The 19,559-nt window shown below is 44.6% G+C and overlaps 1 protein-coding gene across 1 annotated transcript; it reads right to left on the bottom strand.

The window, feature by feature from the left end:
- Nucleotides 1–737: 737 nt before the first annotated feature.
- Nucleotides 738–7,284, bottom strand: PTGDR (prostaglandin D2 receptor). The gene is made up of 2 exons (XM_008070515.1): nucleotides 6,451–7,284; nucleotides 738–977 (listed from the first exon to the last, which is right to left on the bottom strand). Exons 1-2 carry the CDS (start codon nucleotides 7,282–7,284, stop codon nucleotides 738–740), a joined length of 1,074 nt encoding a protein of 357 aa, XP_008068706.1.
- Nucleotides 7,285–19,559: the final 12,275 nt, after the last annotated feature.

Here is a 19,559-nt window from a genome sequence, read left to right as displayed (position 1 = left end):
CCTCGTCTCAATACAAAGACACTGAACTTCCAAAGACAGTAATACAAATTAATTTTTTCTGAGTTGTTGGTTGCAGTCATGTCTTGCCCGTATCTACTCACACCTTGGGGTCTCCACATGTGGCAGCGAGTTTTCGCCAATGTAGGCCAGAGAAGCCCCTCCAACTGCCCAACCTAGTCATATTTCCCAGCTCCCTTCTCTGAGAAGCATCTATAGTTCAGGTGATCCTTAGATAACTGGAAAAGAAAATAACTAAATGGGAAATGATGGTATGAAATCAACAAATCGGGTTTCACTAGAAAAGAACAGACTACAAAATTGTTATGATTTTTAAAAGCATCCATCACATAATTGTGAACAGTGGTATTTATACTGTGTTTAAATAAAGACCTATAGGTCTCAAGACCACTCTAAAAAAAAAAAAAAAATAGGGCTCGCAAGTACAGATATTGGGACAATCAATATCATAGCTTTAAGATTTTTACCATTGTTTACGATATATAAATTTTCAGTTGCTATAAATAACACAAAACCAAAAAAAAAAAAAAATGCACCGAAGGAATTCATGACCATAGTGAGGCAACACATTGTTAAGACTTATTAAATACTTTAAAAAATAAAATAGATGTTTTAGTTATGGGAGATAACTTTTAAGGATTTAAGTTAAGGTTTTTTTATCACACTTTTTTGATTGAAAACGCAATATATTCCTCAGCTTACCAGAGCACATAAAATAGTCACAGACTGGATTCCATATTCATTTTGTAGAAACTGCTGTGCCAATTCCTATACATAAGTGGTCTTATGAAAATCTTGTGGAAAAACATCCGAAATACTGAAGTTCTGAAAATGATGAAAATCCAAGGGTCCACAATTGAAATCACAGATAGAAACCGCAAGGCTTGGAGGTCTTCCTTTTCTTCAGAAGCTATGTTTTTCTCCTCCACATCTTTAAATGCTCCATAGTAAGCACGATACTGTTTTGAAGAAAAACAGTCCGTTAGGATACGGGAAGGTTTATGCTGCAATATATTCACTTCACCTGGATTAGAGCTTGGCGGCTTAGCTCAGAATACTCCTTTTTAGTAAATTTATAGACAGCTGGGTCACTGCAGCTGATGGGTACCAGTGAGGAGCCCAGAAAGTGGGGAGCAGACCTGGGTGGTGAGTGGAAGCTGAGGTAGACTCATTGGAGGCCCAGTCTGGTTAAGCTTCTGAAAGCTGTTCTACCTGCCAGGTTCAAGTTTCCAGATCCATGCTGGGTCATGAAGATCCTCTGAATCTTTTACAAACAGGGTCACCACATTTCCATAACTACAGAGATTCTCTTTCCAGCGAGCATCCTTACACAGACTTTCTTCAGTTCTCCCTTTTATCTTCTGCTTGCTTCCTATCCTTTCTGCCTGTCTTTCTTATCCTCAGAAATGAATCACACTTGTGAAATGTCACACGTGTGGAGACATCAATGAAACAGATGCTTTTAACCAAGGTGAAGAGACAGGAAATGAAAAGCCATGAGGTGACCTGGAAAAGGAACTACTCAACTCGTGTAGATGACTCTACTTATTCTTAGCATAGATTACTTTTTCATGGTTGACATCCTTTCTTTAGGCCTGCCAGAAAAAAACACCCACAAAAATATAAGGCTACCTTACCTATGCCCAGCCAATTCCTTTTGTCCTGATCTTCCCCGAGGCCTCTGTAGCCTCCTCAAAGCCCTGCAAACTGCCCAGACCACAGTTTTGCCTGCCTTTCAGCCAACACTGATGTCTAGACTCTCACCACCATTGCCTCTCACTCAGCCTGAGGCCAGCCACCTTTTCTTTTTGCCATTACATTCTCCATGCTTACTGATTTTCTAAATCCATAATGGACAAATTGTCTCTAATGGAACAGAAAAGTATGCAAACTCAATATTAGTAGGAGGGGACATGGACGAGAGACCAGACCCATTCAAGGCCATCAAAGACCATCTCCTGGAGAAGATGCATTTTCCCATAATCATTTCCTTACCTTTCCATTCTCTAAAGAGCATTTCAGTTGCTCCAATCTAGTGCATTTAGGCAGATGCCGTAATTGCACTCAGCTGTTACTTATATCTGGATGCCTTCTCCATCTGAAGGAAGGATGGAAACTTATATATAAAAAAACTTACCCATAACATGAATATTGTATTTCATTAAGGTGGCCAAAAGATGGTTGAAGTATGTTTTTATTAACTTTACTGACATAATACTGGATAAGAATAAGATAATTAACTAGATTGAATTTTCAAATTTCTAGTTTGATATAGCAGGAAGAAAGGGTAGAGATTATGGGATGCACTTTAGGGGTAGTTTGTTGCACATTCTCTAATACATATAACATTTTCATGAAAGTTATTTTTACCTTAGAAAACCACAGGGTGCTGGAGGTTGGAGAAGGGGCAGGGGTGGATGAGAGAGAGGGAGTGTGCAGATATAGATCAGATGTTAAGATGAGAGGTTTGACAGGCAGGAAAAGTTAAATACGACCTTGTGTAATTGCTTATGTCAGAACCCATAGAATCAGAGAAGACAACCTTTGTGCATTGAGATAACTCTTGTGTGTGTGTGCCATGTTGGTGGGCAGAAAGAATGAGTGGGCTATTCTTTCCAAAGGAGGCTGTTAGAGGCATGTAAGGGGTGGTAGGAAAGAGACGGGCCCAGACAAGAGGGTCTGAAATGGATTTAAAGGGACAGAGCAAAGGATGAGGTCTGGGTTGCGTGTTGCCTGTACTGGATAGAAGAGGGCATCATAGGCAAGAGAGGTCTTCCCAGCAGGGATGCTCAGCCAAGTTCAGTAACCACGGAGTGGACGACAGCAGCAATAGCTTCAATGACTCCTAAATCCATTAGAGGGCGTGCTTCTCACACTGATTCTTCTGGAAATCCAGCCACTTTTAAGTGCCAGGCATAGAACAATATACTTCCAATATAAACCAAGTGACTCAGGAATACAAATAAACTAATAGAATTGCCATGGATAAATACTGCATAGAAATAAAATGGTTTAATTCTACAGGTACCATTCACTTGCCCATATCCTAACTAATCAAGCATTATCAAGTATATTGAGAATATTACAGAAGAGAAATATTTTGCTGCACATGAGAAGAGAAATATTTTGCTGGGGAAAAATGGGCAAATGTAAAATAAACTCATGTGAAGTGTTTGCTCTTTAAGTCAACATAAGCATGTAGTCTATTGTCACCCGTGTACCCCCCTCAGGTACAGGCTTATTTTTTCGATTGCTAGGACCATTCCTTGGAAGAGTAGTTTTTAAAGTGTAGTAGTCTCCAATACCCATTCAGTGTGCCCACGAGGTCAAAGTTATGTTTATTACAAATATATTATTTGCTCTGTTTGCTCTCATTCTCTCACGGATGTACAGTGAGTTTTACAAGAGGCCATAAGACATGTGATGGCATCATCACTTCCATGACTAATGGGACACGTGCTTGTGTTTTCTAGACCTTTCTAAGGCTGCAGGTTGAGGGGACACATTTGTGCATTTTCAGAGACTCTTTTCAGTACTTCTGTACTCTTAACATTATTTTTCCATTTTACTTGCTATAATCTCTCTACCTTTGCTATTGTTCATTGAATCATTTTGAAATTCCAATGTTTTCTTTGCATCTGTGCAAACATACAAGACATACATTGTAAAATCTTGTTTTGCAATAATATTTTTAGAATTTTTTAGTTTTAATTTCTAAAATGATAGATGTAATCCACATAAATAAAAGCTCTCTGGGTCTTTAATGATTTTAAGAGTTATATTAAAGGGTCTGTTAGACCAAAAAAAGTTTGAGAACCACTGCCTTACAATATAACACTACCTTCTGAGGAGATTATATTTCTTGACTGATTTTCTATGTCCAGCAGGCAATAGTAATAAATGGAAATTATAATTGGTAAAAATAGTAATGATGTGAATTATTGTGGCCAGGCACTGAGTATATAATTTCAAGTCTTCATAGCTGTCTTACAGAAAAAAAGTATAGTTGTCCTTGTTTTGTAGATGAGAAAACAGATCGGAAAGGGTCAATATGCTGCTACCATAGCTAGTTAGAGATAAAATCTGATTCAAGTGCATGTCAGCTGCTAAATCCTCTAACAGGAGTCCCTAACCCCCCAGACCACAGACCAGACAGCTCAGCAGGAGGCGAGCATGGGCTAGCAGGTCTGTTGTCAGGTCAGCAGTGGCATTACACTCTCATGGGAGTCAACCCTGTCATGAACTGCATATGCGAGAGTCTCCTTAGGAGAGTCTAATGCCTGAGGATCCCTCCTCCTAACTCTCTCCCCCACCCCCCTACTGTGGAAAAATTGTCTTCCACAAAACCAGTCTCTGGTGCCAAAAAGGCTGGGGATCACAGCTCTAGAAAGGATAAGTCCTTTCTGGAAAAGCATGGTTCCTGTAAAGAATGCTGTCTGCATTACATATATTTGGAACTTTACACGTGTTTTAGAAAATCATTTTCAACTTCATCATTTCCTTCAATCCTCACAATTTCCTATGAGTTATTCAAATCCCCTTAGAGACACACCCATATGCAATGCCCTTCCCACTGTATTACGTTGCTTTCTCCATTAGACTTCCTGAGATATTCAAACTCAGGTCAAAATTTCTATGCATTTAGTTGCTATCTGCTTTTATCACAGCATAGGTGAGGCTCCAACTTTAAAATAGGGGTCTGTATACATTTTCGAGAAAGAGTTGGATAGGTTCTTTATAGCTGAGTCTATCTTTCAGGTTTTATGGACCAGGAGGCAAAATTATGGATAATTGGTAGGCCCTTATATAGTATAAGAGAAAACCTGTTTCCGCTATTTTTATTGATAAAATTCAACATGTAATAATAAAGTACTTTTTCGTAAAAAAATAAAAAAAAAATTCTTCATCTACTAAGAAGCAGAATAGTGTTTTCTTGGAATGGTATTTTTCTTAGAATAGCATTAGGCTTAATTGGAGCTCAAAGCTCTTGGGCCCTGTTATTAAACTGATTGCAAATATTCAATTGTAGGAACTATTCTTAACTCAGGGCCGCACAAAAACAGCAGGAAGGACAGATATGGCCTATGGGCTGTGGCTTGTCAACTCCTGTTTTAAAGCATGGTTCTACAAATGTGATCTCTGAATAAGGAGGTTGGGTATCACCTGGAGAACTGGATAAGGCCAAACGGTCTTCAAAAATGTCTGAATCAGAAATTCTGGGAGAAAGGGCCCACCCATACCTCTTTTTAAAAGCCCTGAGGATGATTCCAAGCATGCTGAAGTTTGGCCACTGCTAGAGGTCATCTTTGTCTATATCTACATCTAGATACCCCTAGATTGACTTGGGGTAATCCTGATCCTGCTCATGCATGATGATGCTACAGGCTTTTCTTCCCCCCACATTAAGGCCTTCGTTTAAGGGAACATAACTTTACATTTCCCCTTCATCCACCGCTGAAAGTAACATCCAGAATTGCTACACTGTGATAAGATACAACTTCCCCATTCACAGAAGCCTCAGCTCTCCCAGGTCGTGGAATTAGCAATGTAGCCGATTTAAACGTTGTTCTTGTTGCACAAGAACTCGGAGGGTGGGGAGACGAGCAGCGCAATCCGGAAAAAGTGTTCTCAAGACTCAGCCCCTCCCAGGCATCCCGGCGGGGACCTCGGCAGGCCACACTTCAAAAGGATGAGAAACTCAATCTCCCCCACTCCCCGTGAGTCCATTGAAACCTGAGACAACACGGGACTTTCAAGGCCTCTCCTTTGCCAAGATGGAAACAAAACGCGTCAAGGCAGGTCGTCAGACAGAAACCCCCGGCTGAAATACGCGTACAAACACGCAGCCTGGGACCCGTCGCCACCGTCCCGGCGGCCGCAGCACCAAAACCCGCAGCCGCGGTGCCTCGAGGTTCACGCGCGTAGTTGTTCAAAATCAGCCCCGTGCATTTGCCACTCACCTCTGCAAAGCACCCTGGCAGGATTAAGCCCTCGCCCCCGCCCGCCCGCGTCAACACCCTGGCGAAGCACCGCAGGCGCCTTTCGCCCACTACCACGAACATCGTGGGCAGGTCTGACCAAACAAAACATCGCCTAGCGGCCCGGGATCGCTGAGGAAGAGCAAAGCTCCTCCTCAGAGGTCGGAGGCTCAAAGGTGGCCCCGAGCTCTCCCCAGAGGGAAGCGAGGGGGTGGGGCTCCTGCCCAAGGGAGAGGGTCTTGCTGGGCCCCGGGGCACCGCCGGGCTCGGTCTCTCCCCTCCTTTCTCTGACGTTCCCCCTTTTCGCTCCACAGACGGACCTATGCCTGGGGGGCCGGGGAGAGAATCTCATCTGGGGGGAGGACACAGCCACAGTTCTTCCCGGCCCGGCGCGCCGCTCCTTCTGCGCGGTGCCCCGCGCTGCGCCCTCCCGCCCCGGCGCCCGGGGACTCACAATCACCGGCAGGGAGCACATGGCGAAGAGCACCGTCATGAGGGCCAGCAGCACGAGGTGGTCCAGCTCCTCCAGGGGCGGCGCGGACGCCTCCCGCTCGCCGGCGCGCGACCCGGTGCGCTCCCTGCTCTCTGAGCCAGCGCGCCGCTGCAGCCGCCGGTGCATGGCGTACAGGTTGCGCATGGCGCCCAGGTTGCACAGCACGGTGGCGAGGACCCCCAGCAGCATGAGGCTGGAGTAGAGCACCGAGTAGCCCAGCACCGCCAGCGAGGCCTCCTCGTGGGCCATCTGGATGAAGCACCAGGTGCCAGGACAGTACTGCACGAACCTCCCGAAGCCGGCAAAAGGCAGAGCGCAGAAAGCCAGACAGAAGGCGCTCACGACCGGCGCCACCAGCGCGCCCCGGCGTAGGGTGACGTGCCGTCGGTAGAAGAAGGGGTGCCCCAGGGACAGCCAGCACTCCAGCGCCATGGCCAGGAGCTGCAGCGTCGAGGAGAGCCCGAAGAAGGACATGGAGAAGGCGAAGGCTCGGCACAGCGAGGGGCCCGTCGCGGGCGCCAGCACCCCCAGGCTTCGGTTCTGCGCGTAGGCAGCCAGCACCACGGGGCTCACGATGCACTTGCCCAGCAGGTCGGTGACCGTCAGGCCACACACCAGCACGTAGAAGACCGACGGCTGGCGCGGCGGGCACGACCCCAGCCCCGAGCGCGCCAGCAGCGCCAGGGCCAGCAGGTTGCCCAGCAGGCCCGCGCTGAAGAGCACCGCGCTCATCGTCGCCGAGTTGCCCTTCTCCACCCAGGTGGTGTTGGAGCAGGGGTAGAAGGGCGGCCTCATAGCGGAAGCGCGAGGGCCCCAGGGCCCGGGTGCGAGGAGCCCTTGGCCTCCCCGCGGAGAGGCTGCGCCCCGCGGAGAAGCTGCGCGCCGCAGAGGAAGCTCCGCGGTCGTCGGGGTGTTCCCGGAGCAGGCGCCTCCGATCCAAACTCTGGGTCACACCTCTCCCCGGGGGCGGGACGCACCGCCCGGTGTTTGGCTCCTCGCCACCAGCGCAGGCATTGCGGAGCACGGAGCGGCCCCGCGGAGAGTCCGGCCCGGACGCGCGGGGCTCCCGGAGGGTCAGACCCGGCGCCCAGAGGCGGAGGGAGAGGCGGAAGGCAGCCAGAAGTCCGAGCACCACGACCAGGCCTTCCAGCGAGGCCAGGCGAGAACCCCTGAAACGGAGCGGGCGTGAAGCGGCCGCCACCGGGTAGGAGGGGCCTCGAGGTGGAGGCGGTGGTGGGGCTCCGGGATGGCCGCGAGATCTGAAGAAGAGCAAAAGCGGAGGCTGAGGGGGGCCGTCTCCTGGTTTTCTTGGCTCGGGGGTTGCGGAGCAGTAGAGCAGACGTTTGTATAATTCAGCCTTAGCCCCTTCCTAGACCAGCGCCACGTGGTGGAGCGATAGCAATCACCTCCCCTGCACAGGTGAGGACGCCGAGACCTTGAGAGGCTAGGGATCTGCGCAATGTGACGGAGCCGGTCAGGAGCAGAGTCGGACCTCGAACCCGGAGATGCTGCGTACAGAATCCCTCTGTCTTATCTCCGTGACTCCTCCTTCCAAGAGATTGACCCTGGGTACCGTGGATCACAATGACCGTGTAGACCCTTTGAAAGAGCATTACACCTGTAATCCCAGCACTTTGGGAGGTGGAGGTGAGAGGATTGCCTGAGCCCAGGGGTTCAAGGCAATCCTGGGCAACTTGGCGGGACCTCATCTCTACAATAAATAATAATTTAAAAAAATTATCTGGGTGTGGTGGCATGCTCCTGTGGTTCCAGCTACTTGGGAAGCTGAGGCGGGAGGATCGCCTGAGCCCAGCAGGTCGAGGCTACGGTGGCTGTGAGCAGCGTGCCACTACACTCCAGCCTGGACGACAGAATGAGACTCCTACCCCCCAAAAAAAGCCTGGGTTTAAGCCTTGGCTTTCCTAGTCATGGCCTCGGAAGGACCTGCTCAACCCCTGGAGCAATAGCATCTTTCTTTTTCCTGCTTGGCTCTTTGGAGGCTTAAACATCACACCGGAGGCGCGGAAACATAGCAAGTGCCCAGCGCGTGGGAACGCGGGGACTTCTCCTGTGATGGGTGTTTCGGCCGCTGATGGTCAGCTGCCGTTTTTGTTTTGCTTGGTTTGGTTTTTGTTGTTGTTGTTTTGTTTTGTTTTGTTGAGTTGGAGTTTCACGCCGTTGCCCAGGCTGGAGTGCAGTGGCACACTCATGGCCACCCCAGCGTCGACCTGCTGGACTCTGGCGATCCTTCCACCTCCGTTTGCCAAGTAGCTGGAACTACAGGCGCGGGCTATCACGCCCGGCTGATTTTTTTTTTTTTTTTTTTTATTGTAGAGACGAGGGCTCGCCAAGTTGCCCGGGCTGGTGTCGAACCTCGGGCAGTCCGCTCGCTTCGGCCTCCCAAAATGCTGGGATTACAGACTGAGCTCAGCTGTCGTTTTTAGCATAGGTTCTGAAACCAGAACATGGCTGACCCGGGTTAGAGCTTTCTCAATCCTCTGGCGTGTGACTGCTTAGAAAGCATTTCTTCCCTTCTGGCTTTGACTTGGCTGTATCATAAAGGCAAGGGAGTGAATTATGATGAGTGTGATTTATTTCTTTAATTGATGCTCGATGCCCTGGGAGAGAAACTATTATTGAATGTGGAATTTGAGTGGGATGATGACCATGTTATGTAAGCAAGCAGATTATGCCTTGGCTTGAAAAGGCTCATTTTTAGGCTCTATGCCTGCTGGGAGGGTTGGAGTCAGGGAAAGAGCAGGACCCTTGGACTTTAGATGTGAAAGCCCTAAGTATGGCCAGAGAGGTTGTCTTCAGATGGAAGGTCTTAGCCAGTAAGTCAGGCCACAGGATAGAGAGGGAGAATCCAAGCTTTTTAATTAGACTGTTCTAAACTCCACCACTCACTGTGGGACCTGGGGTTAGTTACTCTATCTCTCTGACTTTCGGTTTCCTCATAAATAGTATCTGAGGCATATGCTGAACTCATAGGATTCTCATGAACTACTGAGAAAACACAAAGTGCTTGGCATGGAGTAATAATTATAAGAGCTAACATGTATGAATCCTCATCTATGCTGGGTACTCTCTAAAGCTTTCCCATATGTTGACTCAACAGAGAGCCTTCCATAGGCCAGTTGCAGTGGTCATGTTTATAATCCCAACACTTTGGGAGACTGAGGCAGGGGGGTTACTTGAGCTCAGGAGTTCAAGAGAAGCCTGGGCAACAACATAGTGAGACCTCATCTCTAAAAACAAAAATAAAAATGAAAAAAAGAAAATAAAATAATAACTACCTGGGCGTGGTGGTGGGCACCTGTAGTCCTAGCTATATTTAGGAGGTTGAGGCAGAAGGATCACTTGAGCCCAGGAGTTGAAGGCTGAGGTGAGCAATGATCATGCCACTGCATTTCAGCCTGGGCAACAGATTGAAACTCTGGTTCAAAAAAAAAAAAACCTTTGTAGGGTTACCTCTCCTGTATCCCATCTTTTCATATCCCCACCTCTCATCTCCATCTCTAGCCCCTAGTGATTAGGAATGGGTTTGAAAAGGCCCCACTTGAGTTGGTGAAGTAGAAGAAGGAGCAGGTCGTGTGACCAAAAGACAGAAGGATCCGGTGGAAGCTGAGTTTTCCTCCTAGACAGACAGACAGACAGACACACACACACACAAACAATTTACATCAATGTCAGGATGCTCACAGTGCCCTGAAGTCCCTCTTTGGTATCCTGAGGCAACCCAGTGGGCACTAGCTGAGAACGTTGCATGGATTGTTCTTCCTCCTCATGTCTGCTGCCATTCTTTGCAGCCTTATTTTTCTGCTACAGTGGCCTCCAACTTCATATCCTTTTCAGAAACAGTGCTTAGACAGAGAGGGGCCCGAGTATGTAAACAACTTAAAAATACAAACAACCCAAAGTGTGACTTATGATCCAGCTGCGAGTCCTTGATATGGTTTACATGTGTCATGCATCGAGGTTGAAGGCTTGGAACGGGTGCAGTTCAGGAAACCACATGCTTCCTCCTGGGCACTGTAGCTGGTCTTTACCATGGGGTTTCTGACTGCCTTTCCTGCCTTCCTTGCTGTTGTCCACCCTGCCCTGTTTGTTCTCAGGCTTAACTTTGAAATTTTCTGTTCTTGCTCCTAAAAAGTTCTATTTTATAGCTTCACTGTAGAGCCAAGATAAGTCTCATGTGTTCAGGTATCGACTATTTATTGAGCTCCTACTCTGTGCCAGGCATGGGGAGGAGATCTGCAGGCACTGAAGTTGATATAGCAAATAAGGAAGGCAAATGTCAGGTCACGTGATCTTACAGGCTTATACATTTTATATCAGCATTCATAATAAGTAGGCAAAGCTTTTTTAAAAATCCCCCTAAGAGGAAAAATTTGGGGATTTTTTTTGGTTTTTTTGAGTTGAGATCTCACTCTGTCTCCCAGGATAGAATGCAGTGGCATGATCTTGGCTCACTGCAGCCTTGAACTCCTGGATGTTGGTGATCCTCCTGCTTCGGCCTTACTGAGTAGCTGAGACTACAGGTGCACAGCATGACATCCAGCTTATTTTTCGATTTTTTGTAGAGATGAGGTTTCCCTATGTTGCCTAGCTGGTCTCGAACTCCTGGGCTCTTGAAATCTTCCCACCTCAGCCTCTCAAAGTGCTGAGATTATAGGTGTGAGCTACTAGGCCCAGCCGAGGACAACTTAATGAAAATATCTCAGGGCCAGTTAGTGATAAAATGTCCTCATTATCTACAGAACTGGGCCAGGCTGCTTAACTGGGTTATAAGACAAAATCTGGGAAAATATGTATGACAGCATGCGAACATACTATTCTAAATATATGATTATGTTATGATAATGTTAGCATAAAAACTGTATTTGCTCATGGACACAGCCTAGAAGTTGACGTAAGTAATTTTGAAATAAAAACATTCACTTAAACTGAGAAGGGATGGTAGAAAAAGTTTCTCCTTGGATTTCTGATATCTCCAATATAGTATCTGTAGTAATTATTTTCGATTTTAAACATAAAACAAGTGTATGCTCATGGGCAGGTTTTAGGAAGGGGAAGAAAAAAAAGAATAATTTTTTTTGGATCCAGTCTTTTCTAAATTCTTTTTTTATTTTTTCTTTCCTTTTTTTGTTTTTTTTTTGAGTCCAGGTCTCACTTTGTTGCCAAGACTGAAGTGCAGTGACACAATCACGACTCACTGCAGCCTCAACTTCCTGGGCTCAAGCAATCTTCCTGTGTCAGTCACCCAAGTAGCTGAGACTATGAGGTACCCACCAGGACACCTGGCTAATTTTTAATTTTATTTTTTGGAGACGAGGTCTTGATAGCAAGTTGACATAGTTGCCCAGGCTGTTTCGAACTCCTGGGCTCAAGTGTTCCTCCTGCCTCTACTTCCCAAAGTGCTGGGATTATAGGTGTGAGCCACACCTGGCCTGCTTCTAAATCTTATCCATCCCTCACTCCTATTGAACTCCAAATAATATTTTGGGCTGAGCATTGTAAAGAATAGAGGATGGAGAGTAGGGAAGCTGAAAACCAGAAAACAAAACTACTTTCCAAATTTGGAGCATGTCCTGCATGCCAGAGACCACGCTAGATGTTTCTTCGCATTCAATAGGTAAATGGTAGCACAGCGGTGTGGCTGCGATATATCAGGTCTTAGGAATCATAACTGTGTGAACTCAAATCTCAGCTGTGCACCTTGCTAGCTCTGTAGTCTTGAGCAATCTTCTAACCTTTCTGAACCTCAATTTCCTGGTCTGTAAAAAATAGGGGAATGGGGGGGTAGGGGGACAATTGTTCTGAACTCATAGAGTGGTTATGTGACTTAAATACAACAATCTGCCTAGAGCAAAACTCTCAACCTTGGTGCACTTTAGAATTAATTTACATCTTTGGGAGATGACCTGAGAATCAATAAGTTGTGGAGTAAATTCCATTTTTAACCTAATTGTAGATTGTGAGGGTTCTCTAATGACTGAGCTTTTCTGGCTGCTTGCTTGCACTTCTAAGGGAAATCGTTGGCAGGTATGGCTGGTTTGGTTCCCTTTCTGATGTTCTGCACCCCAATGGGATTATAACATACCCTTTGGAGGTGCCCCCTAGGCTTCAGTATTTTTTGAAGCTGCCCATTTCCTGTATGCAGCTAAGGTGAGAACTACTGGACTAGAATGTTAAGCACAGCATAGTGATGCTCTGCATGGCTCTGTAAATAGTACTCATCAATGTTTTTATTCCTGCCTACCACACAGTGGAAGTTGCCTTTCTCTCTCATTATGTTGGATAAGGAAAATGAGACTCAGAGAGAGGTTACTAACCTGTTCAAGTCCACATAACTAGCGTGTGATGAGTCCAGAATGGCATCTGAGTCTTTTGGGTTCCCCAAGCCTCTGCTTTGGGGAAAGAAAGCAGAGAAGACAAGAGAGTGAGAGAGAAATGGGGTACTCTGAGATAGATTTCCTCTGTCTGCTCGGAAGTCAGGAGATAGAGCTTCCCCCAGGGTGGAACAGTATGTCAGTTCCCTGTGTTTCTGTGGTCGTATAATGTCTTGTGGCCGTTTAATATCTTGTGTGCACAAATGTCATTTTGGTATCTGTTTGCTAAAATTTGGTGGTAGGTTAATAAAAGTCTTCATTTTACTTGATTCTGATTCCTGTTTTGGGGGGTTCCTTACCTTTTGTCTAGTAAGCATTTCCGTTTTGATCTTTTGCTCCTAAATCAAGAGATTAAATCCTCCCGAGATTCTGAGGATCTTGGCTGATGTCAGTCGACCTGGACGTAAATCCATGCATAAATCAGGATAAGACTCTCTGTGTGTGTAGGACTTGGAGAAGACATACTTGCAATTTCGGTGTAGTTGTAGCTTAAACCCTAAAGATCGGCATGAATTTTTGAAAATGTCTTTGGGTGAGAATAAATAAATTTCAAAGCATTCCATTCTTAACCCAATTATAGGCTGTGAGGGTTCACTGGTTACTGAGCCTTTCTAGTGTAGTTTGCTTGTGCTTCTAAGGAATTTGTTGGCAGGTGTGGCTGGTTGGGTTCCCTGGGAAGCAGACTGTGAAATGGATACTAGGATATGTACGATATTTATTAGGAAGTGCTTTTGGGATTAACCCCTGTGAAAGGGAAGGAACAGAAGCAGGATCGGATGAAGAGAGAAATTGGGATACCATAATGCTCCAATAAAAAGCCTTAACTCAGAAGCTGTAAAGCCCCTCAGAATTGTCCTGAGTTGAGGATGAGGGCACTGGGCCTTTGGGTTCTTGACTGGGCCAGGAACTGGGGGCAGACTGCTCCGGGAAAGGGCACAGGGACCTGGGTGCAGCAATTCTCTCAGCCAAGGCAATACTTGGAGGGGGGTGACAGCTGAGAACTCTCTGCCGGCAGCTGGAGGAATAAGGCCTTCAGTCCTGACTGGGATTGAGGTGGGGCATCACAGGGATGGGTACTGAGGGCGGTGCTGGTGGGAATCTCAGCTGAGACCCAGAGGCTGCGGGCCCTTAAGCTCCACTACCTCTGCCTCAGGTTTAAAGAGGCCTCTCTACACAACTTTCTGGTGAGCCAGGGAAGGAGGCCACTGCCCAGGTCACAGCATTCCAACGCTTTTTTTTTTTAAACTTATATTGTTTTTTATTTAGCTTTCCTCAGAATAGACTTGAATTTTTATTTCATGTCTCTGATCACTCAACAGTCTTCTTCAGATTCTTCCCAGAAATTCCTTACCCTTATCTCAAACCTACGTTGTCCACTGTCTTGGGTTTCCTCGAAAGCCCCAGGCATTTACTATATTATATTTAGTGCTGTTTGCATGTTGGGTGTGAGTCTTTCAAGGGAGGGAGCTATGTCTTATTCAACTTTGCCCTCCTATATCTCAGCACACACTGCTAGGTGCACAGTAGATTCTCAGTAAATGTTTACTGAATGAACAATCATGATACCTTCTACTATTTATCCATATCCCAAAAGACTCTATTTTTGAATCTTAAACAATTGTGGTCTCTTATTCTAAGAGGCAAAGGTATTCTTCTGTTCAACTACCAGGCAGAGAGTCCCCTGTTATATAAGTACAGATTGCATGCAAATGCAAGTCTGTGTCTCAGAATTATTTTATAATAATGAATGTGGCTCTGGCGAAACACTTAAAGGAAACAATTTAAATTGACTTTTGAAATTGACTGATTTTCTATCTCTGTGACATCAACTTGTGCAAATTTGTATGAAAGATAAATTATTTTAAACAGTACACACTTTTTAAGCAGCAAAACTTTGAGAATAAACAATCAGAAGAGTCGAAAATATTCAACATTAAGTATAAATTACTACCATTACTGTTAATAAGACTGGAGAGAAAGGAGGAGAAATTACCTGGTACAAATGTTTCTGTGATCAGCTTGAATTTAAATACATACAAGTGTCTCCCTACTAGGGAGTAATCTGAGCTGGATGAAAGATTATCCATAGGCATCACACTTTTAACCAATGGATCAAGAGTAGACAGTAATCTTCATCTAAGACCATAAACAAGGTAAGAGCATGTGGGGCAGGCCTTTGATTTATAAGCTACAGAGCAAATCAAATCAACAGGAGAATTGTTGACCTGGGCAGGGAGACACTGTGGTCTCTGTATGTCTATCAACCTCGTGGGTACTTGGTAAAAAACATTATTGTGGACAACAAACAGCATCACTCGAATTTTATAATTTTGCCTTTCTTTGGGGATTTTGAAACACAAATTCATGGCACAGCTTATCCAATCTATTCCTTTATCTCAGTGTTCATTTCTCAAACTTCACTCTTCACAGTTATAAAAGCTCATGAGTCTGATTGTGGCTGAGGACAGTTTTTATGAGGACAAAGTACAATTTAACTTGTGGGCTATGACAATAACGTTGAGAATAACACATTTGTTACGATGGAGAGGGAAGAAGACACTCTGCTCTTTGGTTTCAGGGACTGAGCAAGTGAGGCTTTTTGCCTTAGAATGCACCCAGTCAGGGAGCAGTGACTATGGTCTGTTTTGCCTGTTCATCTGTTGAACCCATTAGTTGAACAACTTAGCCATATGACCAAGGCCGTCTCATTGCCTACCAGATCTATTCCTCCTATTGAGAAGTCACACAAGCTATATTTTTCTCCTCCCTTGCAGCTATGCCTCACCATATAGCTGAATTGTAGCCTCCCACTTGCTGTCCTTCATACTTTTTCCCCAACATCTGCCTCCTAGATGTGGAGGACTCTGAGGGTCTAGAAAAAGATAAGTTAACATATGGAAGGACCCTGGATTCCAGCATGACCATCATAGAATGTTTACTGCTAATGAGGAAAACACATTTTGGATGTATGTGAGCAAAAACATACTACTGTGTCACACTGATGAGAATCTGGAATTTCTGCTGGGGTGGGGGCTTGGGAGGGATACAACATCAGTTAGGGTATCTGATCTCAAACCAGGCAAAGTGGGGAATGAAAGGAGGCCCAAACTTTACCTATATGATGACCATTTGTATACCTAATCCTGAATTGTACCCCACATCTTTAAGATAAAATACGAAATTGAAAAAAAAAAGAATTTGGAATTTGTCTGTTACTGCAGTTTTTGTTAACCTAATGAATACAAGCATGTCAGTTACGTTTCATAAGACCATCTCTACTGTAAGGAGGCTAGGAAATGTTATTCCTTAGTTGGACAAGTTATCATCTGGAATAAAACTGGAGATGTACTGGAGAAAGAAAGGGGGAATGGACTATTTGGTGGTCAACCAGCAGCCTCTGCCACAGCATGTAATAGTTCACATTTTTGCGGAGTGATCATGAAGACTGAGGAAAGATCATTGAATTCGGCAACGAGGAAGTCACTTTAAGAGCACGGAGCTGGGTAAGTCTCAGATTGCAGAAGATGAGAGAGTACATGGGCCATGAGTCATTGGAGGTGGCCATGTAATTTGGGTGTGAAGAGAAAGAAAGATCAGATGCTTGAAAGGCAGAGGGACAGAACAAGCCTTTTTCAAATAGGGCCAAAACTGTTCATATTTTGAGAGCTGACAAAATAAATAATGGAAAAGAAAGGAGTAAAGATGCCAGAGAAGAGGAGATGACTGGGAAACGAAGGCTCTGCAATAATAGGATGAGACACAGTAGTCGAGAGATGGGCCATAGAAAGAAAAGAAAGATCTTCTCCCATGACAAGAGTGATACAGGTGAAAGTGGTGCATATCATGACAGATTTTTTGAATTGAAAAGTGAGGTACATAACAGCTGATCCCAGCCTCCTTCGTTCATTCCCCAGGTGTCACTAGAGACAGAGCTGTAGACATGGAAGATAAGGTCCTTGACTACCTGATAAATGAGAAGAGTGGAGAGACGAGTCTGTCTTAAAAGTAGGGATCTGAAGAATTAAGAGAAGAATGGAGCAACCAAGGTGGGGAAAGACCTGAGGCATCGCTAGGAGGTGACAGTGATGGCAGTGGTGGTGGAGATCGACCAACAGTTGACTGCACAATGGAAAGTTAGTATGAGTTTGTGGTGGGTCCCCAAGCACTGTTCCTTCTCAGTATCCCCACTCTGTGACCTCGAGGCAAGAATGGACCAATAACACTTGGGGCAGACCAGCAGGTGTGCTGCCCCTCCTGTTAAATTGTAGTACATCTTGGAATAATGGTGCAAGCTAGTGAAAATTCTACAGTCTATGATAGATTATTTAAAAGTTATTAAGTTTGTTATTTTTGTGTGAGTTAGAGAAAGAAAAAATCACTAATAGGGATACATTATACTTTGGTATTTAGTATAAATCAATTTTTATCATACACACTTTGATTTGAGCACAAATTAAATGTACATTAGAGAATTCTTCTTAAGCTGGGTTTGGAAAAAGTTAATGATCTTTAGTGAATTCTTACTAATTACTGTAGTAGAGAGTAACTGCTCACTAGACCACTTTCCTCTTTTTCCTGCTCACACAGCTTGATGACATTTCCCAGCTTTCTTTAAAGTTGGGTGTGCCCACTGACAGTTGTGGCCGTGGAAGTGGTGAAAGTGATGTGCCTCGCCTGTGGACTCAGCCTATGAAAAGCAACCTTGCATGAACCTCCACTTACTCTCTTCTTCCTCTTGCCAGTTGAATGCAAAGGAGACCTCTGAGGCCCAGGGGTTAAAGGAACCAGCATCTCTGAATTCCACATGGAAGGCTACCCCCGGAAGCCCAAGCGAATTCTCCATGAGTGCAAAGTAAACTTGGATTGGGCTAGGCCTCTGAGATGCTGTGATTTGTTTCAGCAGCTAGCTGGCATGTCTTCCCCAAACTAATCAAATTATTAATCAGAGTAGAAGTCAGATTACTTAATAATCATGCAGCCATCTGGTCTGAAATACAGCAAGCCCTTCCTAAATTCAAGCTTCTTTACACAAAATGTAAATACATACCAGTTCATTTCTCAATACCTTCCCTACAATTAGAAAATGGTGAATAATGTGTATGCAGGTTGCAAGTCACTCATATTGAAGATTAACAGAAAAATTGTGAAGAGAAGAGGGAGGTGAGGCATAGGACAGAGCATGGGAAGAGTCTTTGGAGTGCAGCCAGGGGAAGGTAAGAGAATCCGCAGCAGGGTTTTCCTGGGTCTCGCACCTATATTTCTGACACCACAGAAGGGAGACTGCTGAGCTGTCTGAGCGATGTGCTGATGTCTGCTGGAAGAAAGGTTGCAGAGGAGTGCCAAGTTTTTTATTTTTTTATTTTTGCTTTTTTTATTATACATATGTAGGTACAATTCTGTCCTATGCCTCACCTCCCTCTTATACAAATGTTGATTATGCAGGTACCCTTATTTTATTTTTTAAAAATAAGATGAGGTCTCACTATGTTGCCCGGGCTGGTCTCGAACTCCTGGACTCAAGCAATCCTCCTGCCTTGGCCTCCCAGAGTGCTGGGACTACAGGCATGTGCCACCATGCCTGGCCCTGAAGTTTTTTTAAATCCTAGGAACAGGGAAAGGAGTTTGAGAAATATCCCTGAGTGCCAACCTGGAGTTCTATACTCAGTAAAAATATTCGTCAATTCAGAGAAAAAAAATCAAAGATATTTCCCAGCAAATAAAAGCTAAGAAAATTAACTACCAGAAGATTCACACTGAAAGCAATACTAAAAAGGGAACTCTTCAGGTAAAATGAAAATGATCCCAGACAAAAAACAAAGACACAGGAAAGAAAAAGTAAACATGTGGGTAAATTGAAATGAATACAGACTATACACAATAATAGTAATAATATCTCATGCCGTTTAATAATATGTAGAACTAAAATGCATGACAACAATAACACAAAAAGCACAGAGTGGCAAATGTCCTTAAAGTGTTTTAAGGTTTTAGCAGTGAATCAGAAGTGCTTAAAGTATTACTATATACGATACAGTAGCAAATCAAGAATACATGTCATCATGTCTAGAGTAATGGCTAAATAATAGTGAAATAATATGCACCTAATGAAGAAGAAAATGCAAGAATTTAAAATATTTAGCAAATACAAAAGAAGGAAAAAACAAAAAACAGGTGGGACCAGTGAAAAACGGAAAGGTGATAGATATAGGCCAGGAGCAGTGGCTCAAGCCTGCAATCCTAGTACTTTGGGAGACCAAGACAAGGGGATCACCAGAGCTCACGAGTTTGGGACCAATCTGGACAACTTGGCAGGACCTCATAAATAAATAAAAAAATCAAGCCACAAGTAAATCAAGGGTCACTCCTGCCCTTTGTCTTTCCAAACGAGGTTTTCCAAGGTTTGAAGCATCTATCAGCAGCAAGGAGATAGAGGGAATGGGAGGAAACTAAACAAAAAAGAAGCAAGGATTTGCAACTCTTTAAAAATTTTTTAAAATCTTCTAGAGCCTTTGTGAAAGACTGGTACTTAAGGATTTGCATAGCAGCTAGGTATTTAATATTTTCAAGATACTGAGAAAATAAATGAAATTAGAAGCTAGCATATGAATTTAATTTATTTTCCAGGAGACATGCTGATAAAAAAATTCCCATAAATTTAACTGCAAACAGCTAAAAACA

The sequence above is a fragment of the Carlito syrichta genome, unplaced genomic scaffold, assembly GCF_000164805.1.
Source record: "Carlito syrichta isolate Samal-C Ts95f unplaced genomic scaffold, Tarsius_syrichta-2.0.1 Scaffold313468, whole genome shotgun sequence".
NCBI lineage: Eukaryota > Metazoa > Chordata > Mammalia > Primates > Tarsiidae > Carlito > Carlito syrichta.
The sequence above is the reverse complement of the archived record's forward strand: the minus strand, read 5'-3'. Positions and strand labels throughout refer to the sequence as shown.

Bases quoted from the DNA above. Each gene is read 5' to 3' on its own strand.
- PTGDR (XM_008070515.1), bottom strand. From the start codon at position 7,284: ATGAGGCCGCCCTTCTACCCCTGCTCCAACACCACCTGGGTGGAGAAG. The intron at 978-6,450 runs GTGAGTCCCCGG...TCTTCAAAACAG, and splicing joins TGTGCTCCCTGCCGGTGATT to TATCGTGCTTACTATGGAGC.